The 24,593-nt window shown below is 36.9% G+C and overlaps 1 protein-coding gene across 14 annotated transcripts in view; it reads right to left on the reverse strand.

Annotated features, from left to right (window-relative positions):
• TFDP1 (transcription factor Dp-1) overlaps nucleotides 1-24,593 on the reverse strand; it is a 41,731-nt gene that overhangs the window by 2,470 nt on the left and 14,668 nt on the right. For 7 of the 14 annotated variants that reach the window (XM_080577076.1, XM_080577071.1, XM_080577075.1 and 4 more), the window contains 8 exons: nucleotides 14,366-14,472; nucleotides 9,920-10,041; nucleotides 8,021-8,186; nucleotides 7,680-7,826; nucleotides 4,097-4,165; nucleotides 2,892-3,043; nucleotides 2,045-2,211; nucleotides 1,395-1,476 (listed from right to left, as the gene is read on the reverse strand). In XM_080577076.1, coding sequence (XP_080433202.1) covers nucleotides 1,395-1,476; nucleotides 2,045-2,211; nucleotides 2,892-3,043; nucleotides 4,097-4,165; nucleotides 7,680-7,826; nucleotides 8,021-8,186; nucleotides 9,920-10,041; nucleotides 14,366-14,472 — 1,012 coding nt within the window. Of the gene's footprint in view, nucleotides 1-1,394; nucleotides 1,477-2,044; nucleotides 2,212-2,891; nucleotides 3,044-4,096; nucleotides 4,166-7,679; nucleotides 7,827-8,020; nucleotides 8,187-9,919; nucleotides 10,042-11,178; nucleotides 11,283-14,365; nucleotides 14,473-24,593 lie in introns of all 14 variants that reach the window. The other 7 variants (XM_080577069.1, XM_080577077.1, XM_080577068.1 and 4 more) reach the window with 2 other exon arrangements.

Consider the following 24,593-nt stretch of genomic DNA (forward strand, 5'->3'; position numbering starts at 1 on the left):
AGTACTTCTCTAAAGAAGACAGTACCTTCTCTCTTCTGCTTTTCTAAATGTATTTTGTCACAATTCTCACTGAGCTTCATTTCCCTAGCATAGAATAGGCTATGTTCCCCTTGCGCTCTTTTGGGCAGCTGTATAAGCTGCCCTCCCCACTGCTGGTAGTCCTGTGTATCCCTGAGCTTAAATGTTTCCCTTATTTCCTGACTTTCCAGAATACAAAGAAAAAAATAAGCTCATCATATACAAAATGTTGCATTTTTTTCCCAAATATAATGTTTAAATGGCTAATGCAATTACACTTTCAAAGCTAGATACTGTTTCTTTAGAAGGACCTTCTTCCAACTCTGAGGGAAGACAAACAGGTGAGAAAAAGCTGCCAGAAGATCACACCTTCAGAGAAACAGAAGAAAACCTTATACTGATGAGGATATAAGAGTTTTGCCTGTTAATACAAATGGCTTAAGGAATATCCCCCAAACTAGGACTTCCTTAAGAATTTCAATATAGCAATTTCCCAAATAATTGATGAGGCATAGACAGAGACAGTGACTCTGACACCTAAGTCACTGTTATGGAAAAAGCCTACATAATCTAGAACTTACCCTTTCCTTCTCATTCTGAATTGGATTGAACAGACTGGATTAGTTGCATGACACTTATGACAAACGCAAATGACATTTCAAACAAAGCTAAGTTTCCAAACGCAGTAAAACAAAAAACTTGCAGAAAACAAACACTTTTGCAGATGATTTGCTCAGCTAATCAACTTGCTTCATTCCAGTATTTGTTAACAATGTTAAACATTTCATTAACATTTCAGTCATTTTAAAACTCAAAGCTCACACAAGGGAATCCTTTTTAATTAATGCTATAACAAAATGGTAGTCAGTAGTGACTACATAAGGAAAAAGTGTCTTAATACAAAAAGAGAAAAAATATTAGTTAAGCATGAAATGCTTAACTGAAATGGCACATGCTCACACAAAGTTAAACAAAGTCATGGCTTATTGTTCTACCAGCATCTGATGCTGTTTAAAGTCTAAAGACCAGGGTTCAGCTTTACACTAGACACCAACGACCAAGTGAGAATCTTGACCAGATTATGTCTTTAGACAAGTATCTCTTTTCTTGTCACAAACTCAGAACTAAACAAAAATACCACCTTCAAGATTAACAGCAGTCTGACCAATTTGTTTTCCAAAACCTTGAGAAAGATTTCTTTAATGACACTGGGAAGAAGCACCTCTAGTCAAGTTAAAGCCATGTCTGAGGATAAACTCAAACACATATCCACACCACATTTGATCAAAATATAACTAGTTTCAAAGTACTTCATCTGTAATTAATTTTATTTCATGCTTACTGATTTTCAAAACTAATTGATAATTCCAACTCACCTGGCTGAAAATCTTGTGCCATTTGATGCAGAACCTGATGAAGATGTGACATATACACTGCTGATTGATCCCTGAGCCATTTCTGTAAAAACAAAGTATTTCAGCAATATTTCAACTCTTCTTATTCAGTGAAAATGCTTAATCTTTTTAGAGTCCAGAAAATAAGTCTTACAACCAAACCAACATATTAATGCCCTATACCCAAAATTTCATAATTAAAAAGCTAATGACTGCAAAAATTCAAAATAAATTATACATTTTGAAGTGAGCAACAGAGAAGTCTTCAGTATAATTATAGCGCAAAAATGATAAAACATTGTAAAACGAAGCCATGACCATGTTTGCACTTAATACCTTTTCCCTTTTCAGACAAATCAACTATAAGTAATGTCCTCATAAAAAAAAATTACACACTGAAAAGATCTACTGGCATGGGACAATGCAAAATGTAGTTCTCTGAACAGCAACAGCCCCTTCTCTAAGAATCTCAATGTTATTTGCTCCCTAACATACACTAAAAAGCACACATTTGAAAACTTAATAAATCTACACCACAAACCAGTGGAAATTAACTGATCTTAAATGATCTCATGTTTTTTCCTCGATTTCCATGTTAAGAAGGAAAACAAATGAACTCAAGAGTAACTAACCTGTCACATATGGTTCCAAAGCTTTGGGAACCAAACTCCTTGCAATTTTTAGGTCCTCTGCTGAACAGCTTCCAGATTCTAGCCCACAGGCCATCCCCATTCGTTTTAGTACTTCTATATCATCATGAATTTCAAAAGTATTGTCAAAATTAAATAGATACTCAAACCTGTAGGGGGAAAACGTCTCAATTAACTCCATCTTTCCAGTCACTTAAACTTCACTAAAATTAAAATTACACATGCATTTTAGGTTTAACAGATAAAGAGATTAAAAGTTCTAGTTAAACACTTAAAGTATTTTGCACATTTGATCAATATTTCTCTAAGCCCATTCCTCTCTTCTTGCTGACAAAAGCTGTCTACTGTGTCATCTTTTTTTTTTTTTTTAACTTTTTCTTGTAAGCTAATAGTGCAAGCAGAAATGATTGCTACTTTCAGCTTTTAATTAGCAGATGAAAGGCCTAGGTTTTTGAACCAAAACCAGAGAACAGCAGTTCTAAAAGCAAAATCCATTTTCAAGTCAGCTGGCTGTATTTCATCGTGTTAATGGCAAGTTTACACTACTTGGTAAAGTATTACCTAAAAATTCAGCAGAGCTAACTTAATACACTTTTAAGATTTCTAGACAGTTCATACTTCCATAGCTTTACAAAGTTTCATAGCTTTACAAAGCTCTATTTCTATTCAACATTATGCTTAACTCATCTAACTTGCAAGTTCTCAGTCAACAAAAGGTAGATGTATGTTTATTCATACCTCAGTTTTAACAATTGTAGATGAACTCTTTAACATAGACATAAAACTCATAGGTGTACCAAAAGCCAGAAAGAAAACTTTGTTTACTCACTTGTCATTTGAAATACTGCAGTCAATCACTGTTTTCTTGCTGGTGTTCACAATGATGAATGGCAAATGGATGACAGAATTGGAAGGTGGCGGCCGATTTGCCTGCTGCTCTGCCTGACGATTTCGCTGAACGAGGTTCTTGAAGGCAATTTGCTACAAAAGCAAGAGTGATATGGGAGTGAATTAAACCTTCAACATTTGGTTAACCTAAAAATCCCTCAATGAATACCAACAACGGTTGTAGCATGTAAATGCAGAAACAAACAGAGAACATTCATCACATTCCTGAATTTTAAGATGCAACAATAGACAAAACCTAGAGTATTAAAAATGCAAAATGATAAAAATTAATTGAGGGGAAAAAAATGTATCTTCTAAGAACTACATCAGGACAGATCCTTCAGCAGATCCTTGACAGAGAGAAGAGAACAATGACTGGAAAAAGCAAGTTTCATACAGCATCCTACTTCCACTCTGTTTAGTATTTCCTGCTAGCTACTGTACTCCACAATAATAGTTGAATGATTAATACTGTATTTTTGCTGAAATGGTATGCTAAAAAAAGGCTACAGTTTAGGATGTGAACATCTTGATATTAGGTTTCTGAATCATTGAACTAAGATCAGTGACTTTACTCTTATATTTCTTACCAACAATTTTTCAGAATGGAAAGTTCATATTTTAAAGATTAGCAAACTTAAGAACTAAAATTACTCAACTATTAAAACTCAAGTTATATTAAAACCTTACAGCAAGTCACCAAACGAAGTACTTTTCTGGTCATGGAATCAGATGAAATGAACAGGAATTAAAAACAAAATCCAAAGCAAACAGAGGCTGATAAGTATCAGAGTTGTAGAGGTTGCTGTTCCACAGCTGTCTTTTCTTTCTGCAAGCTCTTCCTGAGATTCTCATCCTTACTGCATATGTAATGGAATTAACTAAGGGATACTTTGGTGAACCACCAGTACAGTGACTTAGGGAATAGACTGCTGCTTCCCACAATCTACTAGGTGAAATCTGGAAAGGAGTTCGGTTACAATTCAGCAACTGTTCCAGAAAAACTAAGCCACCTATACAACAGGGGCAGCAAAGTTCAAGAAAGGCAAGACAGTCTTCTCAGGTGTCTCCCATCCCTCACTGAGATAAAACAGGAATACAAATGTAAGTTACCTTGCCCTATAGACAAGAGTACCTTGACTGTACCTGTAGAATGAGTTCTTGTAGTTGAGACTGTTTTTGCTTTATTCTTTCAAGTCTTCTCTGTTTCTCCACCTTAAGACAGAAAGAGAACTGGTTAGTTTGTTGGTTTTAAACAGCATTTTCTCCCCTTAAATTGCTTAAATACCAGAGAACTGAAGGCATGAAGTATGTCAGTCATTAAGGTTCTGCTGATGATTCAGAGATCCACCAAGTCTCACATCAGTACTACTGATGGAAACTGTAACAAAGCAGAATTAAGACATCGAGGAATAAAGTAGAATATATTAGTGAGTGTAAAAATTTCTTTGCAAACAGAAGTTATGCCTCAAAGAGTTATCCAGATTCTCTGAAGGAGACAAAAAACACGTGGACCAGGTGGATCCACTTGATATCCTCTACTGATATTGGAGGTATTGGAGAAGAGAGATTAAAGATGCTTAAAGAAATGAAGCTGTTATAGAATCAAAGGTTATGTCCCCACAGTATTAAACGTATACTAGATAATAATACAGAAGACTGGGGACAATACAGTACAAAATAAACAGCTTTCTCAGTGGAGGAAGTCACCAACAGATTCTCACAAGGATTTCTTTTACAGACTATTACTGAAGTTAAAAAGGATCAGAATAAGGGGATAAACAGCAAGGTGACAGAACTTGCTGACAATGTTGGGCTATCTAGTATAGTAAAAAGAAGAGAGCTCATCACAAAGTACATAGGAAGTGCCTTTGTAGCACTGAGTGATTAAACCATCAAAATTAATGCTGGTAAATATAATGTGGTATATGTGAGAAACCATAATCCTATTCATGCAAATTTTAGAAAAAGTGACGAGCTCTGAATTACATATTGCCACTCAGTAGAGAGATCTTGAACTACATTATCTACAAAAACATCAGCTCAGTACATGGTCAAAAAATTTAATTATTAGGCAAGGAACAGAGAACATAACACAAGTTATCACTACATCAGCGTACAAACCCTGAAGTTCTGTATCTTGGATTCTGTAGGTCTTGTGTTCCTATTTCAAAAAGGCCACATAAAAGAACCATCAGGATAATTAATAGTATGGAACAGATTCCATACAAGGAAATAATGAGTAAGTTAGGACTTTTTAGAAAAGAGAACGAAATAAGGTGGGAGAATGTGGGTGATAACTATAAACCACGAGTAACATGGAGAAAGCGCATGACTGGGTCACCATCACTTCCAATCCAAAAAAAAAACACCAGAGGATATTAACTAGAGTATACTTTAAAAACAAACAAAAAGGTATTTCATAAGAAACTCCTACACGCAGCTGAAAATCTCACTGCCATAAAAGATTCTATGTTAAAGGCAAACTTTGTACAAAATTGAAGACTATTAAATAGAAGGATATATACATATATCTGTCTCAGGTTGTGCCTGAGCCACCAGTTACAAGAGAAAGCATCATTAATTGCTTTCTCTAATCATATACTCCTTCCTAGGTTACTGCTACTGTCCAGCAAGACACTAGGATAGACCGACCGCTCATCTGAAGATACACTTTTGTTCTTATGTCCTTATAATATGCACTAAAGGCAAAATGACTGGAGTTAAAATTCACACACAGAATGCAGTTTTGTGCCCACTTTTGATGAAGAAATTACAAGTGTACACTGTTGAAAGAACTGCAAAGGCATGATGTTAATTAAAAAAAAGAGTCCAGTGCTTTTAATTTAGTATTAGAAATAACTGCCTCCTTCCAAAAAAAAGAGACTTACCACAAACGACCTGAGGTATTTTCCTATCACATACATGTAAACTACACTGCTTTCTATATTAATTCAAGATACAGACCTTATTAACTGCCCCCCACAACCCTTTTCGCATTATCAGGATGTATTTTACCATTTCCGATACTCTAATTTACACAGAAAATGCAAATTTAAAAATACATATTTTAAATACAATACTTAAAATACTAAATGCTTAACGTGGAATCCCCCAAGCTCATTTGTTCCCTTATGAACTATTTTGTTTAATTTTTAAACAGTTTAAGGGGTGAGCCTAAGCATTATCAACTGGAATAGTCAAAAAAAATTTATTATGCTTAACAATTTCACAAATTAAATATTAGCCTCCATAAGCTTCTTAAAAAAACAACAAAACTTATCACAGAACTTTCCAGATAATGTCACTAACAATTTAAATGTTGATGGACCTTGCAGAAAAATTGGAGCTAGAACACTCATGAAGTAATAATGGGGGAAGGGAGGAATCTTGCAAATTCCTCGAGCAAGCTCAACACAAATTATAATTTTTGCCATTTCCAAAGATACATTACACTTGTGGCTCAATTATTCCATGGTTAACAGAACCCCTTTCTCCTCTTGTGACTTGCAATTAACAAGTTCTCACTTTGAGATCAGAAATTAGCATTCTACATATCTTAAATGCAAGAAATTTCACTGAACATTCTAAGCTGCTTCTTCTGTCAGTACAAATATTATCCCACCCTTCTTTAGGACATTATCAGTCATGGCATTAAATTCAGTAGAAGCAGCCATGCATCTCTTTTTGTTGCTCCAACATTACTGGCAATGTCACACTTTATGAGACAGATTCAAAAAGATCAGCTTGAAAATCCTCCTAGACAACTGATTTCCTATTCAGCACACAGAACAGACATCTTCAAATCACTTCACCCTAGTTTTTATGCCCTGATTGTCACTCTCTCACCCTAATAATTTTAATTTAAGTATCTTACTTACATGAAACTCAGATTGATTAGATCTGTTATATTTTCTTCATCTAGATAGCAATTACACTGGCAACTGAAAAAACAGTTACCAGTGTCAAACAAAAATGTTCACAGAATTAGGCTTTTTTAGATAGGTTACAAAATATTTTTCTCAACTTGTCTGCTTCTATACTGCCTTTAAGTTCCCTTCAGTAGAACTTAACACTTACTAAGAACAAATACAAAAACCTCATTCTCTTCTGATAAAGTAAATTGACCTCTGTAAAACTCAGTAAGTTTATTATCCTGCAAGTGCAGGACTCAGGATAGTTATAAATGAAATGGAAAAATTCTCCCAGAACTTAGGAATGCCTCTGAGTATTAAACATTTTGCTTCTCTCCCAAGGCTCGTAGTAAAATTTTTGACATGTTTACGTAAGACAAGTATCAGAAACAAAAATGACCTATAGCAACAAAGGAGCACTGTGTGCATATACTGATTGACATGTAACACCTATCACTGCAAATCTATTTGTGTGGCATCTGGAGAAAACAATTTGCCTCAGCTTTGACCACCACTACTGCAGTGGAAATGTACACTAGTTATTCACTTTGATTAACTTCCAGTCGGAACCACTTCACGTATATTTTAAGTGTTGTGTGGCAGAGTTGCTCCTGACATAGAAGAATTACTTCAAAAAATTATTAAAGCAATCTGGTTAGATGTGTGTTCTGTAAATACAAATGGGAAAAAAAAAGTATTGAAAGAGATCCAACTATTCCATTTTGCTATCTCAGAAGATCACATGCAGGATAAAAACATTTTCAAGCGAACTTTTATTCAAACACAAAGCCATTGTGAATTTCCTATACAAATACCTCTAAATTCTGACATTCCTGAGCCGAGTTAGTAGGTAGACCGATCCATTTGATTTCCTTCTTCTCCTTAGAGATAATGTTCATGGCCATAAGGACATTTAAGGCATCATAGACACGTCGTCTAATATTCTTCTGGTCATAAGCCTGCTGTAGACATAGTGCATTAATCAAAAACATACCTGTGACAAAAACATTTGAAAATAAAATATATTACAGTAAATGGGTAAACTTGGGTAGTATCTGAACTGTTTCATTTAGCAGGAGGAAAAGAAACGGAAATCTCTAAAGAAATGTATCTTCCCCCATTGAGTTCACATATACTTGTCCTCCCATATACTTACTGATTCATTTGGTGAAATGTGATTATCAGTGGTACTGAACTCTGCAACCAACTCGTCTGCCACCTCATTATATGAAGTGGTTCCTTTTCTTTGTACCTTCTCACAAACCTTCATAGAGAAATGACGTAAACCTTTGCCATTCTTCTCTCCTTTTTTGTTCCGCTTCCTAAATATACACATAATATGTAATTTAAGAAGATTTGAACTTTGGAATACTTAATGTTGCTTTTTCAAATACAGGCACACTACAGTAAAAAGCAAGTCTTCCCTTTCGATCTGCTCCTCACCCCTTTCCAACATTTTCTTCCTATTATTCCTCTTCCCCCCCCCCCCCGCTAAAATTTACAGTAACAATTCTACCATCTTTATGCTTTATATATATTAAATAAAATATATGTAATATATAAATATATATTATATAAATATATATAAATTTTATATATATACACATATATATCTTTATGCTTTATATATTATCTTTATATATACACAATACAGATTTATCTTTTTGGCAACTCTGCTAGCTCCAGTAGCAGATAATAAGTTAACGACAGGGATGTTCCTTAAAGTCAGTAAGGAAAACCTTACAATCTTCAAGATGGGGGCGAAAGGCTAAAATGAGAAGTGAATTATAACAGATTATTTATTTCTTGTTAGATAGAACAATATTCAACCGATGTAGGTTATGGGCTAAGTCTGATACTGATTGAACAGATACACTGTTTGAATTCACTTCACTGGTTGAGCACCTCTCCTATGAAGAAAGGCTCAGAAGAGTTGGGCTTGTTCAGCCTGGAGAAGAGAAGGCTCCAGGGAGACCTTACAGCAGCCTTCCAGTACCTAACAGGGGCTACAGGAAAGCTGGGGAGGGACTCTTTGTCAGGGAGGGTAGCGAGAGGACCAGGAGGCTTTAAACTAGAAGAAGGTAGGTCTAGATTAACCATTAAGAAGAAAATCTTTACTATGAGGGTGGTGAGGCACTGGACCCAGGTTTCCCAGAGCTGTGGATGCCCCATCCCCGGAGGTGTTCAAGACCAGGCTGGATGGGGCTTTGGGCAACCTGGTCTGGTGGGAGGTGTCCCTGCCCATGGCAGGGGGTTGGAACCAGATGGACTTTAGGGTCCCTTCCAACCCAAACCACCCTATGATTCTATGAAGCTATTACAAAAGCTTCAAAGTTACTATAGATGAATGAAGTATAATGATTTTTTCTGCATGTCTTTTAAATAAAAAGTTCTGTGTAACTTGAAGAGAAATCTAAGTATAAACAGAATTAGTATCAGAAATAGAACCTCTCGTTTTCTCAAATTCATCATAATTCCAAAGTAGAAAACCTATCTATGTGTAACAGGACACTGATGATAATTTCTGCCTTAAAACAACTACAGTTAACAAGAGACCCTTAAAAACAAACCTGCACAAAAAAAGACATCAGAACACCACATTCATTGTATCTAAAATTTATCTGCAGTAAAGGCTTCATTCTTATTTAAAACGATTCTTCAGGATATACTTTTTCAATCTGAAGTATACTGTCTTGTCTTGGAAATAACCCAGCAAAATAGAAATGCCAAATTAAAATGTGAATCAAATCAGGTGAATTCCTGTGTCCTTTTAGGAGCTGAATTCTCTAAATCCAAGTAACATGAGAAAATCTGTCAGTGTTTATAGAAAATATGCTACTTGCTTGTATGACAAATGAGCAGATATTCATTCCTGTATGATTATGCCTATTTTTTAATATAGTATACTTTAATGTTGAAGTGCTCTTAGTTGAAAGGTAAGTAGACTGTCCTTCTCACACAGCTCACCTCAACAGCGCATACACTATCACAGCGAACGTTTAGAACAAAAGTTTCAAGCAATTTATTAATCCTTTGCAACTTTTATTTAGCTCACCCAGCAGACCACGGCGAAGAATCTGCCGTCTGGTTCTGTGATACAAAATGTGTATTAGGTGTATGTGGGCTTCCTACCAGGATAGTATTTGGCGCTGAAGGTCTCTGAGGTGTACTGATAACCTACAGTAAAGATAAAATCATTTGGAAAATAAACATAAGTATTCCAAGATATTCAGATGCTGCAATATTCAAGTGATGTATTATCCAAGCATGAATAATACTTTGTTTCTACCCACTTCTATTAGACGTTTTCAACTTACACACATTAGCATAAAAATCTTCAGACTACGTATTACATAGTTAGAGCACTCCCTAAGTAATAATCATTTGTTTCATCCTTCCTAAACAAGCTTTTCATGCTAACCTTCTCACTTAGTGCAGAATTTGGTTTTACACAAAAGCATTCCATTTTCCTTTAGCTACAGTCTGCCTCACCAACAAAATTTAAAGTTTATTCCCCAAACTAGCTTCAATAATTTAGCCTTTGCAAGAATAAAGTAGAAAAACTTAAAAGTCGAAATGAAACCATCCACTTAAAACGTTTCCAATTCTTACAGAAAGCCAACCAATCTCCCCTACTACTATTCATAACCAAAACTGCTCATTGTGGAAAACAGAACGAGGGTGGGGGATACAGAACAGGCGCTGGGTGTATGTGAACCAGCTCACTTTCTCCCTGGGGGAAAAAAACACCATCAATTTTGCTACTGGCAGTTCTCTGCCAACTACAGACCAAAAACGTTAGCTGTTTTAACCTCTCGTGTTAGGCCATTTTTTACAGCATCTTTTTAAGAAGATTTGGAATAAACATCTCCAGGCATATTCGAGATATCTGATCCCACTGTTTTGTCTTCTGCCCTTAGATGACCACAATTCCTGTAGCCACCCACCAACAATTCTGTCCACCACCTTTTCACTTTCACTGATCTCATGAAAAAAAGGCCTGGTTCACCAACATTTCAGAATGCCATGAGGACAGCCAGTGTGCTGTTCAGGTAACACAGACAATAGAGAGAAGAGAGGAAAGCTCTCAGCCAGTTTTTATTCCTTAGGGATACAGTTAGAGAGGACTGGTAGAGATGACATTTTTCTTGCAGAGGCTAAAATTAGAGGGTCCCACCCTACCCCCTTGCTTCCCATTTCCACAAACAAGCCCACCATCACCGTGGTGCCTAACACGTAACACAGTGCACAAAGATGGGAAGCCAAACCCATACAGAGGGAGGGAGCGGAGTTATAAAACTCAGAAAAACAAACCATTTGGCAACAGCAAACACTGGAAATCTACTGTGCTCAGTAGTGTCGTTAAACATTCAGCAGTACAAAGAAGTAAATGGATGGAGATAAACCCACACTCATTTCTAGAATGGAAAATTGAAGTCTGTTTAGTAAATTCAAAACCTGCTCAGCGTTCCCAATCTAACTCACAGAAGTCTGCAAACTAGACAGAATCATATGCTTTCATGTTATATCTTTAAAAAGCTCAACTTTTACATAAAGAATGTCTCAGATTTAAGCTTATATGTTATGCAAACAATACGTATCTCAGACATAGAGAAACTTAGAAATACCAGAACTACCCTTAAAAAATTCTAATAATTTCTCTTACATGTTGAAAAGTCTTTATATAGCAAACAACCGCATGTTAAAGACTGCTTTTTTCTATGGAATGGAAATAAAACTTACAGACAAAAATGAACTTCTTCAACGTAGCAGGGATGTTTGTTTTTTAATAGCCACTTTAAATCTAATTATTCTTGTGGTTATATACAGGAAAAAAGAGTGGTGATTTTTCTTGTTTTTTTGAAAGATGCATCTATACAACCTCTTAAAGACAAGGACTGCCACACAGGCTTAGAATTTGTATGTTTTTAATCCAAAATCCGTATCATCTACCAGTAACTGCATTAGATTGTTTACAAACACATCCAATTTCTTTCAGTATTTGAAGGACACAAATGGCAGAAATACTCCAGAACTTCAGAAAGAACTGGTGAGCCTCTCTACATTATAAGCAAGTGAAGGAAAACTCCTTAACAAAGCAGCTGTCTATACCAAACGTCTTACCAAATCTGAATAAGCATGTACTGATGTTACAGAAGACCCTACAGCCTAGAGCTTCAGATTCTGCTGAAGAATTACTTGGTGTTATTGGCTCCTTAAAAGAAATGTTGATGTCCCTAACTTTTACTCACAAGTACATAAACAACCACGACTTCAAATGAAAAAAACATTGAAAGAGTTAGGCAGTATCAAGTCACTGGGAACATCCTAAAACAAAAGCTTATGCATGTAATTATAAAATCTAGTTTTAAGGAAAACATGGAGAGGAGAGGCAAAGAATGAAGAAGCAGAAAAAGACATGTCTGCTGTTCTCTAAAGTTTCCTGATTTACAGGGAGAACGAGATTACAATCCGGCTCCTTAAGAACCAGTAAGATCAAGACCATGGCAAAGAACAGTGAACAGCAAGAGCCTACACTAACCACTTCACTGTGCTGAACGCTGTCCCCGTGTACATTTTCCTGCTAAGAAAAAGAAATCAGACTAACTGAACAAAGAACACAAGCTCAGAAAATTAAGTACTTAAGTATTAAAAAAACTGGTTTTACCAGCCAAGGGTTAGAAAGTTGAACAGGGTCACAAGCCAACTCATCAACTCTGATCCTCAAGAACATTTGGCTCACTGACAGAAAATTCTTGCTGTCCTTCTATATCATAAAGCCAGAAGAAATTTATCCAAGGTTTCTCTCTATATATACATAAAATAAACAACTCCACCTCTTCTTTAGTGACATACAACCAAGCATTTAATTTTGTATTGGTAATAATAGCCTATACAAATATGCTCTAATATGGGACCCTTATTCCATCAAAATTTATTATCGCCTTATTCTGAATATTTTAGCAAAGTGATAAAGAACTTATTACTGAGAATGTGAATTTCACACAGTCATCATACTACCAAAGACTACGATATCAAGAGTGGTTCTTTCAGAATCAAAAATTTTAATAATCTTACCATGCAAAATTAATCATTATAATACAGATGAGCATTTGTCAATTTAAATATGTGATTTGTATGTGTAAACATACACACACAGATATACAAACAGATTTGTATACATTTATTTACTTATTGTTCAAAGTTTAAAAAGGCATCAGACAATTTGTCATTTAATTATTAAACCATGGCTTTCGTACTTTGAGAAAAGGTTTTTGTAAGTTACCTTTCACTTTCAACATTAAAATCTACTATGTACACAGCCTAGCAATAAAACCTGGAAGAGATATCCTACATGTCATTACAACTCTGTTTCCTTGTTTGGATTAAAACTGTCTCCTACTAAAGAGACAACTTCAGTTAAACTAATTTTAATGCACTTTAACTTTCAAGTAATTGCTGGAGGGAGTTAGTTCACCTCCACCACTGGTAATACAGCACAAATAATCTGCAGTTATACTGACACTTTGCTACTTTATCTTCAGTCTGTCTCAGATGGGACTCCTCAAATTATGTGAAGCTCAAGAGTTGAACATAGTTCATGTTGCACTACTGCAATTCAATTACGAACACTTGTGGATGTAGAGGTTTGGTTGGTTTGTTGTGCCATCTCCCCACCCCCAGGCTCTCTTCAAACTGACAGCTGTACCAGAGCAGCTATCTGAGCATGGTCTCAGTTTTGAAGTATAGTCAATAAGCAATTATACAGATAGACTGGTAATTGCAGAGGAGTGGACTTTCCACAACATCTGTGCAGTTAAAGTGACACAGTTTATAGATTCAGGCAACCTCAGTTATCAGACACTCCCTAGAGCTTAGAGTTGGGCAAGGGAGATGGTAAACTTGTATCAAGAAGAAACCCAAATACAAGAAATTAAATTCCAAATGTTTATACCTTACAGTAGCTTTCCAGAAGATGAACTGAGACCAGCTCTCAGTTGATCTTAATTTTGATCAATATAGAAATGACTTCTCACAACCTATGTATTATCTACTGCATTATTAGATTCTTTGAGTCCTCTAATTTCACATACCTCACACAGAGCAAAAGCAAGCATTTAGGCAAAAGGATATCTAAAATCAGCATTAGCATTAAAAAATGTAGTATAGCTTTCAAGTTTGTTCCATCTGACTTCAATCTCAGTAAAAATGTGCTAATGGAATTAAATTTACATGCCTCCATTACAGAATCTGGAAGAACCACTGATTAGAAGTGGCAACATTAATGAAAGATAAAGCCACCTGAATATTCAGGTATGTTGATTTGACAGTCATCTTTGCATTTCTTTCTGCAAAAGCACATTTGTTCTAATGTAGTAAGTCCATTAAAATTAGAAACATTTAGACAATCTGCACATGACAAGTGATGCTGAATATCAATCTACAACTCAGATTTACAGTATGTGTAATCAATAAGAAAAAAAATGCAAAGTCTCCTTACCACTTGTTGTGTAATGTTGACATTAGACTGTCCAAATGTTTTTGGCAGGAGCTGCTTTCCGAGTGTATTTACTGTAGAGGGATGTACAGCCAATAGAGAAACAACTCCTAAAAACAAATACAAGTACAAATCTTCAGGTCAGCCACATTGTATTATTTTAGCAACTGCAGTTTCAGAAATATTACCAATGCATATTAACAGAAACTAGCTCTGAGCTTCACAGAGAGCCAACATAAACGTAGTGTTTATGCATCTGAAGAAAAAAAGATTCTTAAAAGATTTTTAGTATGTTGTCTTAAGCTTCCTCCTGTGTGACCTTACAGCTCAGCGATCTAGTATGAGCATGTTTTAACTCCTCATACTCTATTTTTTCTCTCAAAGCACAGTAGCAGAGCTAACTGGTATCTGACAGAAGGCGTATTACCCTCCTCATCTACCCTCTTTCCTTTGTGGCTGTTGAAACCTTTTCCCACACCACCCCAAAACTATGTCCAATTCCCCAGCATACAACAGACTCTTCTGAGGCATGCTGGTCTACAAGATACTGTATTTGGTTAGCACAGGCTTTTCCAAGAGAGTATTCCCAACCTTCCTCTTTCTTTTAGGTACCCTCTTCCAGCTGAAGGGAATTGAAGAACTGAAGCACACAAGCAACCAGTGTTGCTGTGAAGTTGCTGTGAACCAGTGAAGCACACAAGAAACCAGTACTTGAGCAAAACACACGCAACACAGTAGACCCCAACCCTCCAGGGAAAGCTGCTCTCTTCCTGTTCACAAGCCATCCATAGTCACTGGTTAAGCCTTAAGCCACATAAGACAAAAGTTCAACTACAAAAATTCTACGCCAGGTATCCGTAGTGACTTAATGCTCCATACCAGTCTTTAAATAAATAAATAAGCAACAAGGACTGAAAAAGAATCATGGGGCAAATAAGGTGAAAGGTTTGACAGCTCCTTCCCTGTCAGAAGGGCATGGCAGAATTCTCATTCCTCTTCTTTTTCCCTTTATCCAATGCAGAGAAAATAATTATTGCAATAGTTGCAACAGGAAGGTCCCTAACTAGTCCTTGATGCCCTCCATCCCTCTCACACGTGCAGGTAGTCAACACAAAGTTGGAGACTTAAGTCCCTCCTTTCCGAAAGGCCTGTATTTCCGAGCTGCCATTACTACACCATGACAAACTGACAGCTTCACTCAAGAGTTATTCTGAGCCCCACACAAGCATAGGATGCTGTAGCCCATCATTCTTCCAAGTTTTGAATGCTCCTTCAGAGTCAGCAGGTATCTAGCCTGTCACACAAGGAAGGCTGTTACGCCTTTCTCTTCCTTCAAGTAGAGCCATCACTATTGCTGCCTTTTTTATTTTTTTGGCCTTCCTCTTTGCAGAATGCAGTAAACCAGAATAAACTACTTTGACTAGTACTGCTTGTGTATCTTTGCTCAGCTACTCATCAGTGTGCCTTTTTTTTTTAAAACCTTCTCATTGCTTGAAAAACATGAAAGCAAACTGAAGATTCGACTTCCAGCTTAAGAGCTGCAACTGCTCCAAGTTAAGCCCCCTTATCTATTTGATCTCTCATTTTACAGAGCCTTTTCCTTACCTTTGATGGTTCTTGTTGCCTGTACACTTTCTAGGTCTCCTACCCTTTGAGATTTATTTTTGAATGGGACAGACACATTATTCATGACAAATGAATGACATATGTTATTGTATAACATTTATTTTACTCCCTATTCCTTCCCAAATAATTCTGAAAATGTAATTTGCTTGTTCCCCAGCAGACACTGATTTCATGTTTTCATAATATAGCCTACAATGACTTTAATAACTTTCCTGAGTGTCAAGAGCTCACTAGGGCTCCTCATTTTATCTGGTTTAGTTTTCATCAATTATTAATCCATGAGATGACTGTCCCATTCTCTGACACCTTAGTTTCTTTAACAGGCCAATTAAGGACCTTGATAATGTTTTTTTGCTGTTGCTTTCAAGAAATCCAAGGACATCACACTGATTAGATATCCCTTATCCATACATTTGTTGATTCTTTCAAAGCTTGACTTTGAAAAGACGTAACTTCCTAACTTCCCTTTTCCCCTCCTTCTAGAGAAAAACATGTTAACTCCTGCCCAGTATCACATTTATCCATGCCTACTAATACTCTTCTCTGTTATGCTCTCAGCTGATCTCCTGAACAGAACACCGACTTCCTCATCTGCAGTTCAAGCCCGCCAAGAATCAGTGCAAGGTATGTCCCTTCCTATCCTGGTAGGATATTACTTGCACGTGACAAGATTATTCCAAGCATGCCAGAAGTACTTCTGCTACAGTGAGATAACTTCATAAACAACAGTCTTGCCATGAGATGCTCCCGAAGCATCTTCATCATCTGTCAACTCTACAGACACACACACAGACACACTTCGCTCTCCTGATGTGTTCAAAACCAAAGCAATTCTTTATGCTATCATGTTGTTTCCATTTAAGCAGTCAGCAAAGACAAATACAAATGCACTTGTAACAGTCCAGTACAACTCCACGCAACAGCGGACGTGAAGAGTCAAGTGGTTAGCTCTGCAGAAATGGACCCAAGGGGGTCCTGGTGGACAGGAGGCTGAATTGAGTCCAAAACGTACCTCTGTGCTAATGAAGGCTTAACAGCACACTGGCCTGCATTTAGAAGAGATCACCAGGGTCAAAAGAAGTGATTAGTCTCTTCTGTGCCTGCACTCTAAGCTGCATCTGGATTACCCTGTTCAACTTTGGGGCCAGAGTGCAAGAGGATTCACAAACAGGAGAGTTCAGCGTAAAGCTGCCAACACAGTCAGGGTACTGGAGCTTATGATGTACAAGGAGAAGCTGAGGGAGCTTGGTGTGTTCATCCCGTAGGACGGATTAAGACAGGACAAGAGGTCTGTCTGTGGCATCTGATCACTGCCTTCAAATAGCAGATGGGGAGCTACAGAGATGACACAGCAGAAGGAAGAGAGGCAAGTCTCAAGTTGCTGCACGCAGCAAATTCCAGCTAAATACAAGGGGGAAAAAATCACAATGAAAATGGCAAAGCACAGGAACAGGTTGCCTAGGAAGTTCCCTGGAGATATATAAAAATTTCAACTACTCAAGGCTCTGTGCTTTGAAGTCGCCCCTGTTTTGATCTAAGGCTAGATTAGATGGCCTCCAGCCTCCTTATATTATTCATATAATTCTAGGAATACAAATAGTTATCTTGCAACTACATCATCTGCATGAAGGGGAAGGTATACGTTATGCTTCTTTAAAGTTTTTAATTACATTAGCATTTTCTGTGGCACTGTGCCAGCATTAATACATGCCACTGAACCAACCCGTCTCTGTACAGAAACAGCAAGGTACGGCTGTCTGTACGCACAAACTGATTGGCAAGGAAATGCAAACGGAACTGGAAGAACAGCAACACACCTCTGTTCTAAGCAAAGGCAAAGTCCACCCATAAAAGAGAGCATATTAAACAGGAAAGCAAAACTGCTCAATTAAAGGAAAAAAATGAGTTTTTTTTAAAACAATTTTTTCAATTTATCTCTGCTTCATGCATCCTACTTTCTCATCTACCTGACTTGCAGAAGTTGTTCTAGCATCTCACTGCATTTTTTTTTCCAAAGGCTCATAATACTCTGATTTCAGTGTGTGTGTGGAGTGAAAACTGTTTTTAAGTATACAAGCAGAAATAATGTTATTAACTTAGCTTTGCAAGTGACTGACAGCTCAGTTTCTCAAAGGAATTTTACTAATCATTTGTTAATTACTGTTACTTTTACAGCAATCACTGCCATCCAGATAATCTTGTACTTTATTGCCAAGATACAGTGTGCACTGCAGCATGTAAAAATTAAAACCGCAAGTTTGCAAACAGTTTCCTGGCACCAACTCTTCTTCCTTTTCAAAACAAACATATGAATACAGCTAGTTCCTTGCATTTTTTTCTTCTAAAGAACTAAAGACTTCAAAAAACATGGTAAAAGGCCAGCTAAAGCACTACATATATATATATATGTACACACACACACTCTGAAGGACAATACTACTACCTGAATTCTCAGCCTCCCAAGTACTGCCAGTTCAGAAGAAAACTCTTAGCAGCTTACCAATCAGTAAACCACAATGAAAGTAGAACTTCTTTACTGTAAAGCTCCAGAATGTCTCCAAACAGAAGATAAAGACAGAGATGGGATCAAAGAGCGATGTCATATAAAACTTGAACAGCAAAAGCAGTAGCACACTTTAACAGAAAAATAAAATATTCACCTGGAAGTCTTTGTAGACAGATAAGTGTCTTCTGCATACAGAAAATGTGTTAAATAGCCTGCTTTGGTTACTGAGTTCAATCAGGGTAGAACTCTTGAACTGTTTCATATGGCCTTACCAGTATATGAGAACAAACCCAAGAATTTTACCAAGAATAAAGAATCTCCTGCAGAATTTTAGCAGAGTGGTGGTACGTATAATTATGAACACTTTAAATAATTTGAGATGTCACAGAAAAAGAGACAGTACATCTAAGATAAAAAAGTGCCCTCTGCAGACAAGGCAATAGATCTCTCTGAGCACTGACTGCTCCAGTTCATCTAACAGTAGTGACTCTGAATGTGGTGTTTCATGTCAAAGTGTTTGGGCTGAAGCACTCCTCGCCTCGGGAACAGAAATCCCACTCAATCTAGGCACCATACCATTTGCTGATGCAACCAGTCTTTATGTCTTCTTTACTTGAGAAAGAGCGCGCAATAGGAGTGATGCAACAACAGAAATCAACTGAAAAAACAAGCTTGTTTCCTGATAATGAAGGATAAAACTTCTAACAAAGTTAAGTCTCGTCAGTGGAAGCAATATTGTATGTGGCGGAATTCTGAAACTGAATTATCCCAGGCCGAAAAAAGAAGGCATGGAGTAAGAAGAGAGTGGTTTGTCTGGATTCAAAGTAATTCCTACCATTTCCTGCAACAGTCTCAAACTCTGTTCAGCAGACCCGTTTGTAAGTAAATACTCTACATGATTGAAGGTTAGGAGTTGAGCAAAGAGTTATTTTAAGAAAGGTCTAAAGCAAATTAACCTTGCAGATGACATTTTGCAGTACAACTGCTTTTAACTGCTCTTACGAACTCCACAAACTCTTGTTTCAATCCTCTCTAAAACTGATGGTTTTAACAGAGCAGTTGAATCTAGCTTAAGGACATCTATGCAACTTGAAGGCAGCAGCATTATTAAACCATCCTCAATACAAGTCACACATGACTTATGCTTTTGAAAAGACAACACTACTATCAATAACCTGATAAAACTCACAACTAAGAGAATATGAGTTGAAGAGAGCAAAAAAGACCCGTGAGACTTTCCATGAACCAGATGATTTCAGGAAGTGTAACTGACACAAGATCCCATTGTGACTACCACTTCTGAGAAGACCAAGTGTCATTTGGAACATTCCTTATGTTTGGAATTAAAAATAAATAGGAATAGAATTTACATAGCCAGAGAACCACTACTAAAGATGCGAATGCTTGATATAGGATTACATGAAAGCTATGAGAAATATTTGGAAAATGTTGTAGAAACAGTTTGGGCATCTTCTCTTTGCGGATTTTTTTTTTTTCTTTTGTTAGAAAAGAAACAGGAGGGGAAAAAAAAAGAAGTTCTACATCAACAGCTAACAGAATTCCTTACTGTCACCATTTGGTAAAGCAAATACAAAGCTAATTCCAGCTTCAAACCTGTCCACCAAACCATCAGCTTAGAATAAACAAAAAAAGCTTAAAAAGCAAACTAGTAATCAACTGCACAATCTGCTCAGAATATGTGCAAAGAGCGTACTTAGAAGATCTGGGGGAGACCACAGAGGTGAGAATTAGATCCTGGGAGCTGATTCCTCAGTCCCCATTCCTGGAAAGCTGCAGTTTGTAACTTCTCTCTCACAAACACCACAGACACATTATGACTAATTACATATTTTTTTGAAAATTAGCATTGAACTACTTCTGAGCCTATCAACCTCCCGTAAGCTTTGACAACACACAGATGACTGTCTCCAGTTGTGTGCCAAGCCAAGTAAGAATATCTTTGCTTATTGAGCAAATTGCACCATCACGTTAAGACAACATGCTTACAAAGCAGCCTTGAATACTTTTACAGAGACATCAATCTCCCCTGATGTAATACCACAGTATTACTGAGTGCTTAAGTGATTTCTTACATCGACTTAGACTTTTAGCTAATTCTTGCCATCCTTAGATATGACTAATAATACTTCACATACTACAAACGAGTCTTTCCAAGTCTGTTCAGATAAACTGTGGTCTACTCTTAGACTTTACGAGTCTTTCTAGACTTTTTAAGATATCCTTCCTATTGGCAGCAACAGTTTTATTTCCCGACTGTGACTTTAGACAATAACAATCGTTTGGAATTGTCTGGGCTGCTGTAATGCCCTGGCATTTCATAACCGATGTTCAGGCATATGTTTGCTGAAGGGTGAATCACAGGCTCTGAAATAGGTGTCTGCTTTCGTTCCAGAGGAACAACTCTAAACATTGTCAAAAACCAGGAAGAGCTTGATCTCTCGATATAGATACAATAACATAACATTGCGAAAGCTTCTAGTCATTTAAATTAAAAGCACAAGACAACGTTCTAGACAGTGTTGAAATAAAAGAGTTTAAATACACCTCAAAAATTTACATATTTGACAACTTTAATTTTGTTCAATTACCAAATCTGAAATGAGAACAAAACTCAAGTTCTTTATGCCTATATAATGTGAAATTTTATTTTAAGGTGTAGGAGACAAAAGGAAGACATCTTTACAAGTATCTTCTGGTTGCATACTAATAATGCCACCTACTGGCATGATAGATGATCCAAGTTCTCTTTTTGATTAATTTTGAAGTTAACCTAAGAGCTTTAATTTCAATACAACACTAAATACCGTTGGCTCTCCTTTCCCTTCCACTCAACCAGGTATTTTCTTTCACCAAATATCCTCTCAAGTATGGGGCAGGATTAGAACTGAACAGTGCCCTACTTAAATACCAACTCTAATCTGACTGTAACAACAAGGACCAGAGTGCAGTACTTTTCTTCAAAATGCAACCTCCTGGAAAAGCAAATTTTCTAAGTCTATAAAGTTCATCAGCAATTAATTTTTTAGAAGACACAGACTTATGAGGAAGCTTTACTGGTTCAGTTCCTATTAAAAGTTTTTTCCATTCCTCCAACACATACATTATCTTCTAACCCTCAAAATGAATTCTGATTATAATTATCAGTTGAAGTCAACATACAGGGTGAATTTGAGCATTTCAGGGTTGAACAATTAGCTGGGTTCCTACTACAAAACAAATCCAGTAATTAACAAGACTAGATTAAAAGAAGTATGGTAACAGTAATAATCCCAGAATGGAAACAAACTAAAATAACAAGTTAAGCATCCAGATGAGATTATCCTTGCCTCATATCTTGCCTGCAAGAAGCAAGCAATTACAATCGAGTCACTTTGGAAACTTACTCCACGATTAAACTGCTCTTTTAATTTTGTCTTGAATAAAGGAATTCCTCCTTTTTATTATTGCCAGAAGGAGGGATAGAGCTATAAATCACACTATTTCTTCACTTGATGTTTTAAATTTTCATAAACATTGTTTCTGGTTACAAATTAATCTCAATAAACCCTCAAATTATGAACAGCTTATGCAAATCCCATTCCCAAGTACAGGGTAACAAGCGATGGAACAGGCCCTCTGTGGTGTTCTTAGCAATTGAGGCCTCAGGGAGAAAAATGCAACTGGGTACTTTGGTATGAGCCAAGGAAACTTGCATCTGGGTCCAATGGGATTTATCATTCCTCCACAATGTCACAAGCTGACAGTACAACAGCACAGGGCAAACAGCAGATATAAAACCATATAGCTTTATTAGCTTATCAGTGAAAGGACATCTGGATACACCACTACCTTTGGCTGCGTGTCAAATCATTAGCAGATTCTAGCAAAGCCGCACTTTTAAAGCACCTGGCGTTGTTCAGGATTTCCCAAAACAAACATGTTTACATATTCTCTTCTTCCCTTCTCAGACACTCTCTGCACATTACATTGCTGCTTCTCTCCCGGAGAGGGTTATACCAGAAAACCACCTTCCTGGTTACCGAGTACACCAAAACCTTGTGCCAAACCAAACACTCTACGCCAAACCCATGGAATTGTGCCACTTTAACCCTACCAGGCTACAAGCTCAGCAGACCTGGCACGTAACAGGAAAGCCGCACTAAGATGCAATTTCATACCTCACCTCCTCTCAAAAAAAAACAAAAAAACACAGGACTTCCAGGAGAACGTAGATCTTTCCATCAGAACCTCCCTGGAGCCAAATGTACTGGAAACCTGCATTATCAATACTTCTTCACTGACAGATTGACAAATACTTGAATACTAGAGAAATTTATTACAAATACATTTGTATCAAGAAGAAAAAACTAAATGGTACATTTTCTGAAACTTTCATGAGATCTGGGAATCAATATGGCCTCATATCAAGTTGATGTAATTGATGTATCACTCCACTGACACTTTTCCAAGATTCAGCTTTGAGAACTTGCCTTCCAGAATAAATTCTCAGTGGAGAAGGAACAGAAGTGGAGAGAGAATCTTCAAGTGAGCAGAGCTAATAGCATCATCCTAATACAAAGGAAAACTTGCACCTTGCTTGAGCCACTTGATGGCACGCTGTTTTTTAGGGGGCTAAATGAGGTGCTGCACTCCATTAATGGAAATACATTCCACTAATGTAAGTGAATTTACACCCAGCTACTTCTGAATACACAAGCTTCCAGCTCATTTCCACTGATAGCTCTTATTGCACACTAAAGATGCATTTAAAGCAAGAAAGACATCTTTGAAGCATTTTCTAGAATGGTGTTTTATCTCCATGACAATTTACTCAAAATCACATGCTTTATGCAAAACAGATGTTGTGATTTTTAAACTATTTTCTCCTCATAAATGAAGTCAGATCATGCTTTAAAAACAGAAGTTGTTAGTTAAATCAGCTCTGACAAATTAGAAGAAGTTCTGTGAGTTGTGAAAAGAAGTGATATGGGTTTGCAGGAACAGGACATAGAAGACTAGACCTAAATTCCCCTGAACTAGACTACAGGTTAATCTGAGGGGGCGGGGGTAATCCAACAATGCATGAAGTCAATGGACTTGTCAACACTAAGGTTTATGAGAACATCAGACAAGAAGCAGCGAGTCAAACCTAATACATTTCTCCCTACTTAATACAACTTACCAAAGCATGCCATCTGTCACACAGGAGTAAACCAGACTTAGCAGCATTTGGAAGCAATGAAGGAAAATGGTCATCCCACCAAAATCTACCCTTAGATGAATGTAACCATAAACATGAAGTTGCACAGAAAAAAATGACACCTCCGTAAAAGTATGACCAACACTTACTTCACTTGGAATCATATACACAATTTTGGATACTTGTGTTCAGGAAGGTTGATAAAAAGCACTAAAACAGGCTCAAAGACTGACCATATGGACAAAGAGCCCATCTGATGTGAAATCTAGAAAACAATGGCTAGATGGCTTGTCAAACTAAAGACTTAGGACATACAATTGTTCTTAATAAAGAACACAAACACACTGGAGAAAACTTAAGCTGAAAAAATAACACTGCCACCAGCAAAATGCATAAACTGGCAAAAATATACTTAACTGGAAGTCAGAAAATAGTTCAGAGTCTCACTATGGACACAGCCTTCCCATAAAAACACAGGGAAGAAAAATCTGATTTTGATACTTAGCATAATCAATTTAGAAAAGATTCTATTTAACTGTCTAGAACTGCAGGCGCTGGAGCTTAGCATGCTTCTGTTTTTTCCCCCCAGTTATATTAATTGTAACATACAGCACACACAACTCTCCAAACATTTAGATACTCTTAGTTTTTTGAGCTTACATATCAAATTGAAGTGTTGTAGCCCACATTTTATAAAATTGCTTGATTACATTACACTATCATACAAGCACAGCCACTATCAGAAAGTCCAAAACAGTTCTGTTCAAGGTACTATTTCAGATAGGTGCTAATGGATGCTCTACCATAAAAACCTGTCATAGCCCATTTTAAACTGTTATACCCCTGCGTTTTTTTCCATTGCTAGAACATACTGCCCCAAAAGCTGTTTTAGGCCATTG

Source organism: Anser brachyrhynchus, assembly GCF_964034855.1.
Source record: "Anser brachyrhynchus genome assembly, chromosome: 1".
Taxonomy (NCBI): domain Eukaryota; kingdom Metazoa; phylum Chordata; class Aves; order Anseriformes; family Anatidae; genus Anser; species Anser brachyrhynchus.